General features: G+C 41.4%; 1 protein-coding gene across 4 annotated transcripts in view; it reads left to right on the plus strand.

The window, feature by feature from the left end:
• The first annotated feature begins 6159 nt into the window (after positions 1-6159).
• ano5a (anoctamin 5a) overlaps positions 6160-21869 on the plus strand; it is a 117393-nt gene continuing 101683 nt past the window's right edge. For 2 of the 4 annotated variants that reach the window (XM_052029294.1, XM_052029296.1), the window contains exon 1: positions 6160-6288. In XM_052029294.1, coding sequence (XP_051885254.1) covers positions 6216-6288 — 73 coding nt within the window. In that variant the 5' untranslated portion in view covers positions 6160-6215. The remainder of the gene's footprint in view (positions 6289-21869) is intronic. The other 2 variants (XM_052029293.1, XM_052029295.1) reach the window with 1 other exon arrangement.

Here is a 21869-nt window from a genome sequence, read left to right on the forward strand (position 1 = left end):
TCCGGCGCCAACATAGCACGCCCACAACTTCCTAACCCGTATGTCTTTGGAATGTGGAAGGAAACCAGAGCACCCGGAGGAAACCCATGCTGACACGGGGAGAACGTACAAACTCCTTACAGACAGCGGCCGGAATTGAACCCGGGTCACTGGCGCTGTAATAGCATTACGCTAACTGCTACACTACCGTGGTTTTTAGCATCCCTCTCATGAAGTTTCATGACCTGACATTAGTTATATTTAATATTGCTCCCTCCACCATCCTGTTGTTAGCAGGCAAAGTAAAAGAATATAAGCCAGACATTTTCCATGAAATCAACATCACTTTAACCTCAAAAAGGCAAGAAAAAGCTGCAGATGCTGGAAACCTGAAATAAAACAGAATGTACTGGAAATTCTCAACATGCCGTGCAGCATCCATGGAGACAGGAACCGAGTTAATTTTTAGTTTGATAATCTTTCGTCAGAAGCAGGGAAAGTTAGAAATCAAATGGTGAGTGGTGGAGAGAACAAAAAGAGCGTTTGTGATGGGATGGCCACTGAGCAATACTGTATGTGGTGGTGAAGGCTTGTTAGTGGAAGCTAATTGTCTGGAGGAGATCTAAACAGAAGATGAATGAAAACAGAAAAGGAGACAAAAAAGCAATGCTGGACCTGCAGTTGCTGGACATTTGAAATAAAAGAGAATGCTGGAAATACCCAGCAAGACAGGCAGCATCTGTGGTGAGAGGAAAATGGAATATTTCGGGGCAATGACCTGTCATCAGAACTGTGCAGCTCTGTAATGAGTGGAAAGGCTGATCATCTGAAGTTAGTGCATTCACCGTGGCATTCCGAGGGCTGTAACATGTATAGTTTTTCTCCTCCTCCTTCGCTATTTCAGTTCTATTCAACTCCTCCCTCACATCTTTTACCAGTATATGGATGGCTCCATTGATGCTGCTTCCTGCTCTCATACAGACCTCAAGCGTCACATCTCGTTTTCTGCTAATTTCCACTCTGCTCTTGTTTTCACACAGACCATCTCCGATTCTTCCCTTCCTCTCCTTGATATCTCTATCTCCATTGGAGGGAATCGGTTTGCGACCAAAATCCAGTACAAGCCCCGAGTCATCAATAGCTATCTGAACCAGACCTATTTTCATTGTGCTTCCAATAAGGATATCATTTCACTCCCCACTGTGTCTTCCACACCAATACATCTGTGGTGTCTTCCTTTTTCAGTTGTTTCCTCTCAGCCACGGTGACATTCCTGCACTTCTGCTCTCACCCCTCTCCTCTCACTGGAGCAAGGATAGAGTTCCCCTTGCCCTCACCTTCCATGCCACTGACCTCCACTTTCAACAGGTCATCATCCATAACTTTAGCCAACTTCACCATGATTCCACTGTCAGATACATCTTCTCCTCCCCTCCCCTTTCAGCAATCTGAACAGACCATTCCCTATGCAACTCCTTGGTTTGCTCTCCTATCTCCACCAATGTCCACTCCCCCTTTGACGGCACCATCCCATGCAACTGCAGGATATGCAAAACCTCCCTGCTTAGGTCTTCTCTTCCCACCATCAGGGATCCAAACAATCCTACCAGGTGTCCTCCCATGTCTTCCCATCTCATCCACAGCATTTGGTCTTCACAAAATGGTCTCCTCTTTATTGAAATAAAACAATTGCAGATCAGGATCAGACTTTGCAAAACAACTTCAATTATTCTGCATCGGTGACCCTGAGCTTCCAGTTATCTGTCACTTTAATTCTCCATCCCATTCCCACTCTGAACTCTTTATCTCTAGTCTCTAACGCAGCTCCAAGAGAGCCCAACATAAGCCCAAGGAATAGCATCTCATCATCCCGTTCGATATATTATAGCTCTTTGAGATAAGGAATTCCATAATCTACTGTAAAGGGAAATTCCCTCAAATCTTAGAATTAAATAGATGTCCCTTTATTCTGAAAAATTGCTCTTTAGTTTTAGTTTCCTCCTAACATCCTCACAACAGTTAGACTCTATTTCAATAAAATTAGCTCTCATTTTTCTTAATTCCAAATATTACAGATCCACTCTATTCATTTCTCCTCATGAGATAAACTCCTATCAGGAGTTTATCAGGACTAATCATATAAGGACTAGGTGAACCTTCTCTACACCGCCTCTAAGGGGAGTGTGAAAAGGAGACCAAAACTGCACACAAAACTTCATACAGGTCCCCCCGGATTACAATGCCTGACCTATGGACAGCCCATACATATGACTGAGTGTTTAGGAGACCAGTGAGATGGATGGCGATGGATCTGCAGGCATATTCAGGGCTTCAGAGCTCCAAGCATCTTCTGCTGAGTGGGAGGTGGGACATTTCCATATGCCTTTTCTCCCTAACGAGCCACAACAATCGAGAGCTGAGTTGAGCCGAGCAGAGCTGGGAGCACTGAGCAGACTCACTTACTTGCACACTCACAGAGTCAGCGAGGCCGCTGGCATCCACTCTTTCCGCACCTACCAGCTCTCCCATCACAACTGTTTTTGTTCCTATTTTGAACAATTCTCGGAAACAGAACCCTGTCACAACCTGGGGACTACCTTTATGTGGTATCGACAAAGTTGCGTATAGCTCATGTTGAGTTGGAAAGCCTATTCAATTAGTGGGTGATATGAGGAAGGGACTTTAATTCATTATAATACACATAGAGATATCACACAAGATTGCAAGGCCGGGAGGATAGGTGTGATTAGATGAGGAACCTTAAGGGAGGTCAGGAGGATAGTGAATACAAGAGATAGATGGCAAGGTGAATTGAAGTTCATGAGGGTGAATAACTCCTCCCCTCCTTGGACTCTTGTCTTTACCTCTCAGTGCCTTGGTGAAGCAGCCACTACAATCAACGACTCCACCCACCCGGGTCATTGTCTCTTCTTTCCTCTTCCATCAGGCAGAAGATACAGGAGCCTGAGAACACGTACCACCAGGCTTAAGGACAGCTTCTACCCCACTGTGATAAGACTATTGAACAGTTCCCTTATACAATGAGATGGACTCTGACCTCACGATCTACCTTGTTGTGACCTTGCACCTTATTGCACTGCACTTTCTCTGTAGCTTGACACTTTACTCTGTACTGTTATTGTTTTTACCTGTACTACCTCAATGCACTCTGTACTAACTCAATGTAACTGCATCGTGTAATGAATTGACCTGTACGATCGGTATGTAAGACAAGTTTTTCACTATACCTCGGTACAAGTGACAATAATAAATCAATACCAATACCAATAGCAACAATTGAGTGGATAGATAAGTGAAGGGAGAACAGAAGGAAGGATCTTCTGATGCAAAAAACTGAGTGGGGCTGGTATGAACGATAGAAAATTTTAAAGGCAAAGAGATGGGGAAAAAACCCGAGTGTGGGATATGTTTTACTGGTTGTGAAAATTAATTGCTTCTTTAAGGCTGTCACTCTTTAAGTACTGCTTCTTGATCTGTGTCATTGTAAATAGAAATAAGCGGAAGGAGGTTGTGAGGAGTTCTTGAATAAATGAGACAAGGTCTTTGAGTTAAAACAGACATGCTGGAAACACTCAGCAGGTCAGGCAGTATCTGCAGAGAGAGAAACAGTTAACATTTCAGGTCTGAGATCCTCCATCAGCTCTGGGAAAGAGAGAAAACAAGTTAGTTTTAGGTTTTGGAGTTCCTCACGTCTGTTGACAATGGGGAGGGGGGGAGAAAGTGATAGTATTAATGGGGCAAGAGGTGGGGAGAGAACAGGATGAAGGGTTGAATGGAGTGGATAGTGAAAGGTATGAAAAAATGGGGAAACTTCAGTAAAGGCTAATGTGTTATCACCCATGAACCAAATAGCTGTTAAAGCCATATCAATGCAATCAGCCTGGAGGAGAAGACAGTAAGAAAGGAATGGAGAGGGAACAGAGTGTGAATTAAAGAAATGATCCTTATTCCCCCGATGCTTGCTGTTTTTAGTCAGTGCATTTTTCATTTGCTTCTTCTATTTCCTTTCCTGCCCTTCCTAAGCTAGTTTTATCCCTGAGAACCGTGTACTGCTCCCTTCACATTATTACTCAAACATCTTGATGAACCAACTTCAGTGGATCCACAATGTAGTAGTTCCCCCTTTGTATCAACTTTCCTGATGCCTTTCAAAATTAATGCCATTCCTCTGATCCTCAAACTTCACTTTGACACCTCTCTTCATGCAAATTATCCCCACCCTTCTCTGTCAGGTTCATGAAGATTGTCTCCCAAATCCAGCTTTCGCAGAACTCTGCTCAACATAATTTCTCCTTTCAGATCTCCCAACCTGCCACAACACCGTAATCGCTCTGATTACATCCCCTTTCAGTCTGACTACATTGTACTTTCCCTTTTCATCCCTTTTGGCTCTGCTGCGTCCTTTTTCACTCTCATGGCCCAGTTTACACGTAGCCAGATTTAGTGAACTTAGTTTCACAGTTTACCACACTCTGGATTTTATTTACTCATTTTCAGGATTTGGGCATCAGTGGAAAGATCAGCATTTATTCCCCATCCCCAATTACACTTGAACTGATTAGCTTGTTAATCAGAGGGCATTTGGTAAGACTGGAGACATATAGAGGCCAGACTGGATAAGGATACCAGATTGCCTCCTCTGAAATAGAGACATTAATGAACCAGATGGCTTTTTACAACACTTTCATATTTTTATGTTCATCTTTACTCATGATTGGGGCTTATTTAAAAAAAATCTAGATTATTAACTGAATTTAAATTACACAACAGTCATGGTGGGATTTGAACTCCTGTCTTTCTACTAACAATCAGATAACCTCTGCTGTGTCACCACCCTACCATACATGAGGAAAGGTTTGTTCATTGTTATATTGTAGTTTGCATCTTCAAGAAATAAAGTTGTATTCATAAATGTGACTGAAGCGCAGATAAATATCTATTGTTTCAGTTTGAAAAATTCAAAATAAAATGAGTGAAAAAGGAATGCATTGTGAATTGGTGGAAAATGCGGACTGAGAAACTTTGACAGCCTATTGCCATCTTTACTTAAATCTACCTTGAGTGTTCAGGAAGGCATAAAGGTTTCTTCAGAATCAGGTTTATTATCACTGACATATGTCGTGAAATTCGTTTTGCGGCAGCAGTACAGTGACATAAAAATTACTATAAGTTACAAAAATAACTTTGTAAATAAATACAAAAAATTCTTTGCATCACCAAACATCATCTACCAAAGTTATAGAGTCATAGTGTCGCAGGGATAGGCTCTCTGGCCCACCATGTCTATGTCAACCATCAAGTACTCATCTGTACTAACCAATTTACCAGCACCTGGTCCATATCCTCTTATACCTTGGTGAGTTAAGTGTTCATCTGAATACTTTTTAAATGTGGTGACAGTATCTGCTTCCACTGACAAAGCAGGCAGTGTGTTCCAGATTCAACTCCAAAGGGTCCCTATGAAGTTGGAGATGCAGCATAACTCTTGTGGAGTGGAGAATAAAGATTAGAAAGGTGCAGACACGAGAGCCGAATGGCATCTTTCTGTGCTGTAATTATCTTGTGATTCTATGATAAGAAACAAAAGCAGGGGTCAGCCAACTGACCATTCAAACCTGCTCTGCCATTCAGTAAAATATCAGCTGATTTTGTCGTGCTAGGTTTCCCGTTCATCCATTACACAGGATGGATGTTGGAAGGGCTAATAACCTTAATAAATTGGGAAGGGGTGGAAGAAGAGATTGTGTTGAAGGAGGATGGAATCCCGGGGACGTAGCTTTTGTGGATATGCTTTTTTTTTCTCGTTACAGTCTAATTAAATTAAAATTATATTGACTTTAAACGTGCACACACAAATGAAATGCAGAAAGATCTGTTCTTTAAGATCTACAGGTAAAATGTCCAATGGAATACCGCACAATTATCTTTTCATTATTATTTGGTGATCTGGATTAGGATCCAAAATGTTTTACAAACTGCCCAAACTGCGCCAACAATCGTCTGAAAGAGGTGAGTTGCCAGTAACAATTCTGCAAAATAAGCTACCGCAGCTTGAGAACAGATCATTTGGGATGTGGATGACTGGAGTATAATTCTGCCGACTGAAAAAAAAGAAGGCGGGACCTTCCCTTTAAGGTACACGTCAAGAAAAGCTGAATGTGAAGCGGCGCCGGGTGGAAGGCAGTCGGTGGTAGCTCCTGTGTCGGTGGGGAAGGATGATACCGCGCAATCACAAACACCATGAAACCCTCATTGAAATGTCTTCTTCTGCCGGAGAGGAGACGGGAGGTCAGTACGTTTGATATATCTATTTTAAAAATGTGAACTTTCATAAACCGGTATGAGCTGTTAAGTTTCCCCCGTTGTACTGTGTAGCTGCTGTTGGGCGCTGTGTTATCTGCTGCGTTGGACGGGAGTGAAATCGGGGAGAGAGGGAGGGAAGGAGTCGAGGCTGAGATCGATCCATCTAACGGGATGGGAGCTGAGGGTTTAATATGGGCGTCTACTTGCAGTTTTGATATTAAGAACTAGCTGCTGTACATTCAGACAGGCTGCTGATGGTTGTGGGCACTGGTAATCGGCATGAGTGAATTTCCTCTCTCCATGCAGCCTGCTTAATCATCTCACAGCCTTGTGTCTCGCCAGTCAGTTTCTGTGTTGGTTTTTCTGTCCCCACCTTGTTTAGATAGGGTTTATCTCTCCGGGAATTGGACCACTCCAGCCTTGGCGACTGTCATTCAAGTGGCCCAGGGAATGAATGAATATATGACGGGAGGCAATTGTTGTGGGTGGAGGGAGAAATCCTGTTTGATCTAATTGGTCCGGCCACGTGGTGGTGGGGACACGGGTATCACTGCCCTCTTTCACCCTTTTTTCCTGCTAACTTCTCTCTTCCGTCCCTCTCCAACCAGCTATCTCATCCCTAATTAAAATGTATTACACCATTCACACTGTGTGGAAGGGCCATCATTTCTGTAGCATTACCCTGAATGGGGACGTTTAGATTCACCAGTTTTGTCTATCCATCCACTGCCAGTGCTAGAATAGATTGGAGGGAAGAGATGTTTGCAAAGCAGAAAGAATTTATAGACTAAGGTTTTTGTTCCTTGAAGGAAATGCCTTGTTAACCTTGCATTGTGATTCACGCTGATGCTCCAATCTGGACAAATTGTCAGTGCTGAGTTTATAACAGAAAGGATAAAGTCATTTGAGAATCTCGCAGGATGGAAGCCTGCCAAGCCTTATCTAGTGTGTTAGTGAGCCTCATGTAACCAGTGTTGCTCATTCATTGAGAGCACGTGTGTTCTGTAGACTTTTCTATGTGCAGGAAGCAACTGGCATGTTTGTTTTTGCCTGTGCCAGATTGGACAGTTGGAACTTTTATAAACCTGAGCGGTGACTAGTTAGTAAAATGAGGTCCTCAAACTGTGTAAAGTTTTGGTGAGCCTCAGTGAAAAACAAGGTTTGGTGCACAGCACCCATGACTTTGTAAATAAATGAAGCAAAAAGGGAGTCTTCACCTTTTGAAGTCTGAGGAGACAGAAGTTGTATCTGCCAGAGATGTGGTTTTCTTGACTTGGTGGTTGGGTCATTTACATCCAGAGTGCTGTCATTGAAGAAGTGAGAGGCAATGTGTTTGCATTTGGCACTGCCTTATCAGGTTGAGGAGTCCCAAGTGCACACATCCTTAAAAGCCCCTGGGTTTATACAAACAGTGATCAAAAAAGGCTTTATCTCAAAAACAAAAGGGTGGAAGCTTGCTTCACAGCCTAAAGTATCTGAGAGGTTGTAACACTTGTGGCCATCAACAGCATGGTCAATTCTTGCTTAATTTCTCCACAATTTGAGAGTGTGTGAATCAGGACAGTAATTTTTCAGATTGGATGTTCCCTTCTATCTTGTTGTTGGGCCATAACTGGGCAAGTTTCCACTTCAGTCAGATGTACACTGGTATTGTAGCTGCTTGGGAATAACTTAGCCAAAGGTGTGGCTCATCATGGAGCACAAGTCTCTAACAATGAAATCAGATGATTTATTTCCACTGTGCGCAGCTACTTCTGTATCATTTGGGATTGATATTTCTGGTGGTTGGAACCTGGAAGCTTGAGATTTAATCAGTCATTCAGCACCGCTGACTGAAAATGATTAAAAATACTTACACAATAGAAATACTTGTATAACTTTTACACAATATTTGTATAACTTTTAACGTAGTAAAAACATTCCAAGGTGCTCTACAGACATGGGTGTTTTCAAACCAAAAATTGATATTGAACCAATTAACGAGATATTGGATCAGATTCCATCAGAGTTGTCTATTTAGAATTGTCCTGAAGGAGGGATTCCAAGGGTTGTACTACTGAAGGTCCAGCTACCGATGACGAAGTGATTTTTAAATGTGGTGATGATAAAGAGGCTAATATTAGGGAGGTTGAGGGTAACAATGCAATGATTTGCAAACCAGGATGAGAATTTTAATAAAAATTGAAAAACTGTACATGCTAGAAGTTTGGAAATGTTCAGATGGCATCTGTGGAAAGAAAGAGTTAGTGTTCTGACAAAGGGTCTTCTTAACTCTGGTAAACTGGTTTATTATTGTCATGTGTACTGAGGTACAGTGGAAAAGCTTGTTTTGCCTACTATTCATACAGATCACTTCATTACAGCAGTGTATTGAGGTAGTACAAGGTAAAACAATAACAGAATGAAGTGTAAAAGTTATAGAGAAAGTTTATCCGTTTCTCCTTGTATGGATTCTGCCTGTCCTGCAAAGTTCTCTTTTTCTGCATTTTCTGTTTATATTTGACAATTGTCTAACCAGGTGTTGATCAAATGAGAGCCAATGTGTGCTCCCAAGTGCGGGAGCAATGGGATTTTACAAATTAGGATTTGGGGGTGGGGGGAGGCAGTCAGAAATGTGTTGGAAGAGTCAAGTCAAGAGATAACAAAGGAATGGATGAGAGCTTGGAAGCAGTTGAGTCGAGACGTTGGTGATGTTGAGCAATGTAGATTTGCTCTCAATTCATTAAAGACACTGAAGGTCACAAGTGTGGTTCAAGCATTCACCAGGGAGATGGATGGTGTCATTTGATGGAAGAAAATATTTTTGAGGACCAAAGGTGATAGCTTGGTCTTTGCTGAATTTAGTTGGAGGGAATAGTTACCCACTCAGTGTAGAAGGTTGACTATGAGAAACTGGACTTTGAGATTACACCCGGCGTACTGATAGAGGTTTATAAAATTTATGAGAAGCATAGCTAGGGTAGAAATGCTAGACACTAGAGGACATGCAGTTAAGGTGAGTGGGGGAAAGACTTTTTTTACATGGAGAGTGGTAGGTGTCTGGAATGGGCTGCCAGAGTCGGTGGTGGAAACAGATATGATGGTGTTGTTTAAGAGGCTATTAGAGGGACACGTGAATATGCAGAAAATGGAGGGATATGGATCACGTACAGGCAGAAGAGATTTAGTTTAATTTGGCATTGTGTTCCGCACGGAATCGTGGGCCGACGGGTCTGTTCCTGTACTGTACTGTACTATGTACAATTTGGATCACTTTGAGGAAGGATAGGCCTACCTTGGAGGTAGTGCAGAGAGTGTTTGTGCTGGATTGATTATAGTTTTGAAGATTTTTGGGGGAAAGATTGCAGTTTTGGCCTGTACTCACTCTGATATTTAGAAAAGTGGGAAGTAATATTATAGAAGCATTTAAGATCCCAAGGGGGAGCAGATTGACAGAATAGGTGCCAGAGAATATTTTCTCTCTGAGTATCTAAAGCTGGGGCATAGCCTGAGGATGTGGGGTTGTCCATTTCAGACTGAGATTAGGATAAATTTCTTCTAAGGTTTGTGAATCTTTGGAATTCTTTTCTCCAGAGTGCTGTGGAAGCTGGGTCATCAAATATATTCAAGTTTGAGAGAGTTTTAGGCCTGTAAATTTAAAAAGGGATGCAGATTAGGACAAGGATTGGAAGGAACATCATTAGTTTGCTCTAAATGATGTTTGTTCCACTGGGCTCAGGAAGAAAGTGATGTGGTCTGCTTGGAAAGATGTATGGAGAGTCATCAATGGAGTAGCAGTGAAAACTATAAATGGGCAAGACACCAAAATTGGAAGGTAACTGAAAAATTTTTTGTAGGGTTGCAGAATAGTACAGAAGACATCTGAGGATGGAGGCATTGGTGGGATTTGAAAATAAGGTTCTGCCTAATGTCAGTGAAACATTGTCCATATAAACTGCTGGAAATTTTCAAGGAAAGTTAATACATCGTGAAAATAGGCTTTGAAATTTGACAGACCTTTTTAAAACAAAAGGTGTTATGATTTGTATTCAGCAGAGGTCTGGAAAAGGAAATATCTATAAAACAAAATTGAATCTTTGCTATAATGATGTGTTTCAGCTTGTACGCTACTTTGTTTAAATATCGAGAATTGGCATGATTTGTGGTTTAGGTTTGAGTATTATCGAAGCTTACCACAAAATTGTAGAGTGGGCATACCACATGTGGTGCAATAACAGATGATCATCACTGTCAATAAAGGACAGAACTTGTCCCTTACATTTCACGCATTATGTTGATCCCGGCACTAAAGCCACAGAAAGAGCTGTATTCATTAAAATCATGTTCATTTTCACGATATTATTGAAATTGTTTTAGTTTTCTTTTATCATAGATGTGGGAAACAGGGGCAGAGGTAAGTTTTCATTTTTTATCCAAAGATGCTTGGAGCTCTGTTTCTGTGTTCTTCTGCACCAATTGCTTCACCCCTGCACCTCTGTCCTAAGTCTGGGACTTTTTACTAACAAATGGTAAACATTGGTGTATGCCAGACAAATTGAAGCAGTGCAGCTACATTAAAGGTGTTCTATTCATGCATTAATATTAGAAAAGCAGAGATTTGTTTCTCATATTTGAGTCAAAATATGAATACTGCCAAAGTTGTCTTCTCCTCAGTTTACTGAAAGGATAAGCAAACCAATGTCAATGCCCTCTTCCAAGCCAAAAGCCGCAACACTAAGGCTGTAGTTACATTCAGTCAGTTAAATGAAGAGGTTACATAATTTGCATGCTCGGCACCAGACTCAAGCGCACTATTCTGGACTCTGTCAGGGCAGGCCAATCAGAGGAAAAGATTCGAGGATGTGCTCAAAGCTTCCTTGAAGAAATACAATATTGCCACTGATTCCTGGGAATCTCTGGACTATAACTGATCAGTGCAGAGAAGGAAAATTCAGGATGGTATTGAGAACCTCAAGTCCATACGTTAGAAGCACACAGGCCTTTGCAAATGTCAGAAAGAGTAAACCACCTCTCAAGCTATCCATGTACATGCCCCATGTGAAAGGGTCTGCAGTTCCCATATTGGTCCCTTCAGACGACTCAGAACCCACAAAACCCAGAAAGGAGGCATATATCCTCGATCCTGAGGATCCAGACTTAACTTCCAGACTTAACTATGAGATTTGCCATGTTTCAGATGCACAAAGGGGTCACTGGGGTCTAAAAGAATCTGATAGATCTTAATGGTTTTATTTTAGGTTTTACACCTGACAAATGTTCTTCAATATTCCTTTTACTCTCCTTGCATTCTAGTTTTCTAGGAAATGTTATGATAGGCTCTGTTTGGTTTATTTCCTGTTCCTACAAAGTGATTTGGCATAACATGACCATCGTTATCTCTGTCACATTTTGTATGCACTCAGTAGATAGAAAGTCAGTGTTGAATTCAATCTGTGCCTATTTCCCAATCTGCCAGATACTTTACCATATGACTTTTTTTTTAAAAGAAAGTGAACTTGTTAGAAAATTATTACTAAGATCCAACTGGTTACTAAATTAAAGGGGTACAGATGTAAGACTGATTTGCACTGCTTAAAGTGTCAATTAACCTGTTGTCAGTGTTGATGTATGCCTGCTTTCAATGTGTTCTAACTTTACGATACACTTTGACTTTGCTATCACTAAGATGGCAAACCTTCAAAAAAAAAAGTTTTGCAACCTGTAGAAAGTCCCCACCTTCCAGCCCTGGTCTTCATTGCCTCTGTCAAATTTCAGTTGGCTCTGCTAGTTGGTGACTCATTTGAAGAGCAGCGAGTTAATCCACCCACTGACGGAGGGTTTCAACAGATGTTTGCTTCAGTCGGTCTCATACGGTAGGCTGATTTGAAGCTTTCATTGTTAATTGACTGGTGGTATGACTGACAGAAGTTGTTAAGATAGGAACAGCTCACCTCTCCTTTTTCCAAAATAATTACTGAAATGAAATTGTTGTAGAAGGCCAAGTATTCTAATGTAGTTATATATCCACATGCAACTATTTCAACTTGCTTTGACCTACTTAAATTGTTGATCCATCTGAATTCATGATATGTCTACAGCTGAACCAAATGTACTACATGTTTATTCTCATTTTCTGTTCAAAGTATCTTTGCATGACAGAAACATATCCCTTCTATTCCATATAGCAATTACACACCATATAAACTGCCTCCCTACCCTATCCTCATCACCTCCCATTACTTTCTCTTATTTATGTAGCTGTTTCTCATTAATGAGATGGAGACTTTGCCAATGAGGCCAGGTTTACTATCCCTTTCTTGCTGAGAAGGATGATAAGCCTGGGTCTTGAGCTATTACAGTCAGTGTGGTGGTAAGTTGCATTTTCTGGGTAAAGAAATCGTTCCTGAATTCCCTGATGGATTTATTAGTGACTGTCTATATTTATGAGTTGTAGTTTTGGGCTACTTTACAAAATCATGTCAATATTCCTCTTCCTTCTGTTAAAGAATGGAGGTCCAGTCTGTTCAATGTTTTGCTGTTAATTATTACCTCCTGTGGATTTCTCTTAAGATTGAATTGAACAAGACACATGAGAGCTTTGAAAATTCATACACCAGCAGTTAATGTTTAATTTCTCAGTCCCAAATCCACTTCTAGAAGGCATATTGATCAGGGAATGCTTGGTGAATGATGCAGTTAGATTACTGGATGTTCTGCTATGTTGCAGTTGCACTGCTGATGACACCAGTGGAAGTAACTATTGCTGACACAGACACTAAAACAAGCAACCTGTCAAAGGAATGCTCGGAAGAATTAATCAAGTGTATGGTCAGATGATTTGTTTTACAGACTTTAAGGCTGAGGTGAAAGGATGGGCAGAGGATATCCGGGTATGAATTGCAGGAGTGGGTTGAGGCTTTTGTGTTAGATCAGAGGGAGAATGAAAGGAATACAAAAGAGAGGAAGGGAACGGTGTCATACAGAATGGAAGTGGGCCCTTCAGACCATCGAGTCCATGCTGACTATCAAGCACCCATTTGCACTATTCCCATTTTATTCTCGCCACAACTTCCCCAGATTCCACCATTCACCTCGACAGTCAGGACAGTTTACAGTGGATGGGGTGTCAGCGGAAGCCCAAGTCTAAAACAATATTGCCTCTGTCGGGTCGGGTGAAGTCATGGATGAATTGAAAGCAATGTTGAAGATTTTAAATTTAATACATGAGGGCTTGAGGTCCTCTTGTCATTTTAAAATGACTCGGGTTAAAAAAAAAACTGACAGAGTCAGTTGCTTTAAACTGTTCACATGAGAGGATTATGTTCAAGTGATTTGGCCAGAGGAACAAATGCATGGCAGTAAATAGTACAGGCATTGAATAAATGCTGGATTTGAAGTTCAGCTCTGTGTTAAACAAGCTGTTAAATCTAATTCAGTCTGAGAAAGGGATCTTCTAAAAACAAAACAATTGTTCCTTTTCCTCTTAATTTGGAGAAAATGGCAACTTGCTTGCAAAATGATGTTGAAAGGGTGGTCTGACAGAAGAGCTGGCTGAAAGCGAAGGTGAAGCAGGGAACTGGGTACCCTGTACATACTTGCACCCATCTGATTCCACCAAGGGGCAACAGATATGATGGTCAAGTTGAGGCAGGATGGATCTATGCAGGGTTCCAAGGAAGAGTTTCATGTTAATTCCAAGGAATTGTTGCAGCTTGATTCACCAACTCTTCAGCAGGATGGCGGTAAATATAACACATTGTGGAAGTCCCTTTTTACAAAGTTCAGACAGAAATTGGACAGGAGGAATTTGAAGCCTAAGTTTTGCAACAAATGTTGTTCATAGATGCTGTTTCATTGCCTATCCATAAAGAGCATTGATAGCTCTGTATAACTTTACACTTTTAGTAGACATACAAATTTCCACAATCTTCTGTTTGAGAATTGCAAAACTTGAATATTGCAATTTGATAGTAAAGTCAAAAGAGCTCTTGGTTGTTGAAAGTTTCTTATAGCATTCTACTAGCTGTTATTGGAATCCTACAGAGGGGATACTTTTAGAGCAAATGCACTCACACATTTGTTTACTGTTTGTATCAAATTCCAGAGATGGGCATCAACACACATGTTGTGAGATCCAGTGTTTGCTGGTTTGGTTGAGTCTTTGAGATACTTTCACTCAAGGTGAGACTGGCTTATCATCCTAAAGTGGGGCCAACTGTCCATCATCCCCACATCATTCAAACTTACTTCTCTGATCAAAGCCACCAGACTTAGTGGGGCTGAATAACAGAATCTGGTGAAGTGGATGGGCAGGACAAGCCGCACAAAATTCCACTGGAAAGATCTGACAGACAGCCAAGCTTCATCCCAGTTCAGCAGTCTGTCAAGACTATCACGGTTTTCTCAATGTTCAAAAACCAATTAAAAAAAAAATTCAACACGGTAGCGTAGCGGTTAGCGTGACGTTATTACAGCGCCAGCGATCGGGGTTCGATTCCCGTCGCTCTGTAAGGAGTTTTTGCGTTCTCCCGTGTCTGCTTGGGTTTCCGCTAGGTGCTCCGGTTTCCTCCCACATTCTAAAGACGTACGGGTAGGTTAATTTGGGGTTTAAAATGGGCGGCGGGGACTTGTTGGGCCGGAAGGGCCTGTTACCACACTGTAAATAACCTTCTTAAAAAAAAAAGTGGCAGATGGAGTTCAATCCAGAGAAGTGTGAGGTGGTACACTTTGGAAGGACAAACTCCAAGGCAGAGTACAAAGTTAATGGCAGGATTCTTGGTAGTGTGGAGGAGCAGAGGGATCTGGGGGTTCACAGGTGGATAGGACAGTTAAGAAAGCTTTTGCGGTGTTAGCTTTCATAAGTCGAGGGATCGAGTTTAAGAGCCACGAGGTAATGATGCAGCTCTTTAAAACTGGTTAGACCACATTTGGAGTACTGTGTCCAGTTCTGGTCGCCTCATTATAGGAAGAATGTGGAAGCGTTGGAAAGGGTGCAGAGGAGATTTACCAGGATGCTGCCTGGTTTAGAGAGTGTGCATTATGAAAAGAAACTAAGGGAGCTAGGGCTTCTCTCTTTGGAGAGGAGGAGGATGAGGGGAGACATGATAGAGATTTATAAAATATTAAGAGGAATATTAGAGTGGACAGCCAGCGCCTCTTTCCCAGGGCACCAATGCTCAATACAAGAGGGCATGGCTTAAAGTAATGGGTGGGAAGTTCAAGGGAGATATCAGAGGAAGGTTTTTTACCCAGACAGTGGTTGGGGCATGGAATGTGCTGCCTGGGGCGGTGGTGGAGGCAGGTACATTGGTCAAATTCAAGAGATTGCTAGATAATCATATGGAGGAATTTAAAATAAAGGGATATGTGGGAGGACGGGGTCAGATAGTCTTAGGCGAGGTTTAAAAGTCAGCACAACATTGTGGGCTGAAGGGCCCTATACTGTGCTGTACTGTTCTATGTTCTAAATCATTAGACCAAGCACAAACACAAATAATTTTAGAAAAAAAATATGCAACCTAACCTTATTTTTGGCTTTCCTTCACCCCAAATTAGAAATTTCCTGTTCATAGCAAGGCAACTAGTATAGAATCCAAGAGCAATATTCCAGTGTAAATCCTGGGGAAAAGCAGCAGATCCTTGCTCAGTCATTGAATTCCATGGCGAGTACTATGGTGGAGCACAACCAGGAAATGATCTTCCTTCCTTGAGAAATAGGAATGTATGCTGCTGCTGCTTGTGTAACATTCAGTTCCACTCTCACATACTTGGAAAATGAAGCAGTCCGGTATAGGCAATATTCAGGTATAGGCTGAAAATTGGCAAATATGATCTTTGCATGAAAATGCAGGCAATAACTGTCTTGGAGAATAGAAGGTCTCACGATCTACCCTTGACATTCAATGGCATTAACATCTCTGAGTCTCCTACCATCAATATCCTGAGGATGACCATTGATCGAAAGCTCAAATGGACCAGCCACTGTGGCTACAAGAGCAGGTCAGATACTGGCTATCCTGTGGTGAATGATGCAAGAAAGTCTTTCCACCAATTCTGCAGCATATCTGAGGAGGGTGATGAAATACTCTCTTGCGAGGTGAGTACAGGCCCAAAACAGTACTAAAGAATCTCATTAGCATCCAGAAGAAGTAGTCCACTTCATTGGTACCCCATTCAGTCCCTCTACCACTGGCACACAATGGCTGCTGTGCAATACATCTAGAAGATGCAGTTACTCACTGTGGCTATTTGGACAACACCTTTCAAATCTACCAACAGAAAGGACACGAGAGCAGGTACACGAGAGCACCTACCAGTTTCTCTCTGGGTCGTACACAACTCTGTCTTGGAAACCTTTTGGTGGTCCTTCATTTTGCCTGGATCTAAATCATAGAACTTCCTGTCAGCATTGTAATCCTCCTGGTAAAAGTACTTGGTGGCTTGCAACCACCTTCTCGTGCAATCGAAGAGCAACAATGCCTGCGTCCTGAAAACAAACAAAAAAAGCGATATTTAGTCACTATGTTTGGGACATAAGCACTCGCATGGGAGTCCTGAAATTTGCCTGCTTGTCTAAGCATTTTCATAGTGCTGTTTTTCAAGGAAGTGCAGGGAAGCCATCTCTTGTATCCCAACCAACATTATTCCCCAGCTATTGTTGCTCGCTCCAGCGTCATTGTAATAATCAGATGATCTGTTTTAACTTGGCTGTTTATGGGAGCCTGATGTGTGCAAATTGATGGGTTTTCTTCATCATTGTAAGATGCATTTGGACCTTCAGGAGGGACGGGAAAGATGCAATGTACTTGCAAGTCTTTCTTTCCTTCTTTCCTTCTTTCACACCTTGGTTAGTGGAAAAGTTTTGGCTGAGTTAGTCTTCACAGAAATAGATGATTATAAGAAATAGAAGCAAGAATAGCTTGTTTAGTCTTGGTGTTACTCCAGCATTTACCTTTGCTACACTCTCTCTGTCACAAGTAGATCCTGAGATAGGGAGACTTAGACCTGAATATAATCTAGGTGCAATCTCATCAGGGCCCTATAAAATTTGAGCAAGACATCTTTGCTCTTGCTCTCTGATCTCTTGCAATAAGGCCAACATAGTGTTCCTTATCTTGCTGTACCTGCCTGATAACTTTCAATGATTTTCAATGAAGGCGTGTGGTATGTTGGCCTTTAGTCGGGGTATTGTGTTCAAGAGCTGCAAGATCATGTTACAGCTCTATAGAACTCTGGTTAGACCACACTTGGAGTATTGTGTTCAGTTCTGGTCGCCTCATTATAGGAAGGATGTGGAAGCTTTAGAGAGTGTGCAGAAGAGATTTACCAGGATGTTGCCTGGATTGGAGAGCATGTCTTATGAGGATAGGTTGAGCGAGCTAGGGTTTGTCTCTTTTGGAGAGGAGGAGGATTAGGGGTGACTTGATAGAGGTGTACAAGATGATACGAGACATAAATTGAGTAGACAGTCAGAGACTTTTCCCAGGGCGAAAATGGCTAACATGAGGGAGCATCATTTTAAGGTGATTGGAAGAAGGTATAAGGGGGATGCCAGAGGTAAGTTTTTTTTACAGAGTGGTGGGTGCATGGAGAGCACTACTGGCAGAGGTTGTGGGGGCAGATCATTAGGGACATTTAAGAGACTCTTAGACACATGAATGATAGAGAAATGGAGGGCTATGTGGGAGGGAAGGATTAGATAGATATTAGAGCAGGATAAAATGTTGGCACAACATCGTGGGCCAAAGGGCCTGTACTATGCTGTAATGTTCTATGATCTGAGCACAAGGACATCCAGGTCCATCTGAACACTAACATCTTTCAATCTCTTGTCATTTGAAATTATCCCACTTCTCTGTATTTCTACAAAGTGTGTGACCTTTCATTTTTTTTCCATATTGTTCCTTCTGATATGTCCCCACCTATTCATTTAGCCTGTCTATATGGTTGTTGCCCAGCATTGTAACATCAGCGAACTTGGACAAATTACTCTGGCCTCTCATCCACCTCATTGATTTGATTGTGAATAGCTGGGGCTCCACCACCAATCCCTGTTGCACCCACTGATAGATCTCCACCACCCAGCCCAAAGATTGGCTTATTTTGTTTGATTCCATCTGATTTCTACCTGGCAATGAATCCTCAGCCTATGCCAGTATGTTATCTGCAATCTTATTTGTTCTATTTTCTTTCTGGGAGCCCTTTCAAAAGACTAACTACACCACATCTATTAACTTTTTCCCCCATATCTATTCTGCTGATTACAGCTTCAAACAAAACCTCAACTTGAACACAATACCACTTTCAAACTTGCATGTTGATAGAGGAGACGGAGGGGAGGTTTTGGAGAGGATTGTAAAATTAAGAGGTTGAGAGAGATCCTAATAGCCATTCTGTTTCCTGTAGCAGTGAGGCTGGTAACTAAAGCAAATACTTTTTGGGGTAATTGGCAGAATGTTTAGAGAGCAGTTGTGGAAGGATTTTTTTTACCAAAAGTGGTAGATGCTTTTCACATTTAATTTGTTTACTTCAAAATGCAACCTCTAATCTAAAAAATGTTATAATAATTTGATGCAAATCACCAGAACTATTCCTTTTAACTTGCTTCTAACACTTTAGTGTTGAAATAAAGTCTACTTTCATATGCAAGGTAGTATGTTCTATGACAAGATAAGGGTGATTGAAGATGATGCATCATCCTAGTTCTATAGTTTTATAATTTTCCTTTTTTTATTTTCTGTGAAATAATCACCTTGTATCTTGTGTATCCCATCCTTTTTCACATTTTAATGTCCATAAGTTAACTGTGATTATATTGTGTTGGCAATATCTGTCTATATGTTTGGAGTAAAGAGATTGGGTTTAATCCTGAGATTTCACAATAGTGTAAAAGTGAACACACTGAAATGGTTAGGGAGTAAATGGTAAATTGATTTATTATTGTGGCATATGCCAAGGAACAGAGAAAAACTTCTTGCATGCCATCCATATATCATTGCAACAGTGCATTGCGGTGGTGTAAGGGAAAACAATAACCGAATGCAGAATAAAGTGTTAGCATTATAGAGAAAGTGCAGTGCAGGCAGACAATAAGGCGCAAGGCCATAATGAGGTTGTTTGTGAGGTCAAGAGTCCATCTTATTGTACTAGGGGACTTTTCACGAGACGGAAGCTGTCCTGGAGCCTGGTGGTAAGTGCTTTCATGCTTTTGTATCTTCTGCCCGATGGGGTGGGGGGGGGCAGAGAAGAGCGAATGTCTATGGTGGGTGGGGTCTTTGATCATGCTGGCTGCTTTACTGAGGCTGCAAGAAGTGTGAACAGACTCATAGAGTGAACTTTGAAGTGTTTTATATTTTAATTACTGGCTTGCTTCTCATTATGAAGGTATTTTGTTGCCTCAGATATTTTGTTTGTGCTGTGCAAACCTCCTGGACTTTTTTGAATGTTTACGTTGGATGCTAGCATCTTTTGACCCTAGGCTGCCTAGCTAATTATTAACCATTGATATATCAATATTTTCAAACTGAAAGCCACTTTTAGTCTCTTCCTATAAACCTTGTTCTCTTATAACTGACTTCAGTCATCCCTAATTCGCAGCTCTGGCTGATTTGGAAAAATATGAAATCTTGATGTCTTTTTCAGCCCTAAAGAAGTAAATTGCAAACTTCATATTGCCTGCTTCACCAAGACTATTTAGTACTGACATTTACACTCCTACCTCTCGCACCTTGCTTTTGAAGGCTTTATCCAGATCATTATCATTTTTAAGCCAGTATCTCTCTTCTGTCACCATCGGTTTTCCAACTTGTTCAGAATATATTGGGAAATTGGAAATTTCAAACTATATTTTTAAATTGAGGGAGAATTTGATTTCAAGGACAGACGCCAGTAGGAATTGAATTTGGAATTCAAACATAGAAACTTGTAGCCCAGTAAGGTTGGTTTCTTCTATTTTCTTTAAAAGAAAGATTGATTTCTTGTTCTTTTATTATAATGTATTTATAATTTGTATGTAGAACCATGTAATGAGAAAGGTTGCAGTCCTTGTTCTAAGCCAAAAAGTGATCATGTGGTTAAGAAGTAGGATGATAGCTGCCCATGCCTATTGATTTTACATCTTTTGCCTTGGAGAGAATGCATTCTTGTATGACTTACTGCTGTGTTGGCACCACTCTGTACATTGATGCAATGGGTTGAATGTGCTGCTCTGTTTTGTAGAAACCTTGTGTCAGAAATAAAATTCAGCCAGCAAAGGAGTGGTTGTTTTGCATATGAAAGTAAGAGTTATTGGAAAGCTTAGTTAAGCACGTTGGCTGTTTTAATGGAAACAAAAATGCTCACTAACTTTAGCTGGACGTGGGCTCCTGGCTGATCTTTGCACAGTAGAATATCTAATCATACAAACATGCTCCCTCCCCCAGACCATTAAAAGACACAAAAGGCGTATGAAATTTAAAAAGAGGCACAGCAAACAACATCTTGTTTCCTAATCATGTTGATCATTTTGTTTGGCTGAAAATAAGGGTGAGGGATACAGGACTGGAAGATGAGATCACAGAGAAGTGAGCTAGCCAATTGGATACAAAATTGGCTTGGTAGATAGAGGGTGGTAGTGATGGGTTGCTTTCAGATTCGAGGCTGGTGACAGTGGTGTGTCACAGATTTCAGTGCTGGGTCTATTGTTGTTTGTCATGTGTATGATTGATTTGGATGAGAATAGAGGTGGCATGAGTTGTAAGTTTGCAGATGACATTAAAGTTAGTAGTGAAGAAGGTTAAATAAAATTACAACAGGAATTAGATCAGCTGGGAAAGTGGGCAAAGAAATGGCGGATGGAATTTAACTCTAATTAGTGTAAAGTGGTGCATTTTGGGAAGTTAAAAACAGGGCAGGACTTGCATAGTAAATGGCAGGGCCCTAGGGAGTGTTGTAGAGCACAGGGGCCTGGGGGTACAAGTACATAGTTCCCTGAAAGTGGCCACATAGGTAGACAAGGTGGTGAAGAAGGCATATGGCAAGCATGCCTTCATTGGACAAGACACTGAGTACAAGAGTTGGGATGTCAGGTTACAGCTGTATAGGACATTAGTGAGACTGCACCCGGAATGCTGTGTGCATTTCTGGTTGCCGTACAATAGGAAGGATGTGATTAAGCTAGAGATGGTGAAGAAAAGATTCAGGAGGATGTTGCGGGACAAGTGGGCTTGAGTTATGAGGAGAGACTGGATGATCTGGGTCTGTTTTCCCTGGGGCAAAGAAGGCTGAGGGGGTGACTCTCTTTCAAATAGCATGTGCCTAATGGTCATCTGTGTTGTAACTTGGGCTATCACTTTATCGCAGTAAATTAGGTCCGTGTCTGCCTTTTTATAAGAACGTCATTATTAGCTTTACTTGGTATCATTATTATGCTGGTCAGAAATGCAACATTTCAAGATTATTAACCCCTTGCTCATTCCTTTCCTGCTCAATCTTTGTTAGGCTGCACTTCCAAGTATTGTGTGAAGCTCTGGTCACCAGTTTATAGGAAGAATGTGATTTAAGCTAGAGAGGAACAGAAAGGCTTCACGGGAATATTGCCTAGACTGCAG

This window comes from Pristis pectinata, chromosome 14 (genome assembly GCF_009764475.1).
Source record: "Pristis pectinata isolate sPriPec2 chromosome 14, sPriPec2.1.pri, whole genome shotgun sequence".
Taxonomy (NCBI): domain Eukaryota; kingdom Metazoa; phylum Chordata; class Chondrichthyes; order Rhinopristiformes; family Pristidae; genus Pristis; species Pristis pectinata.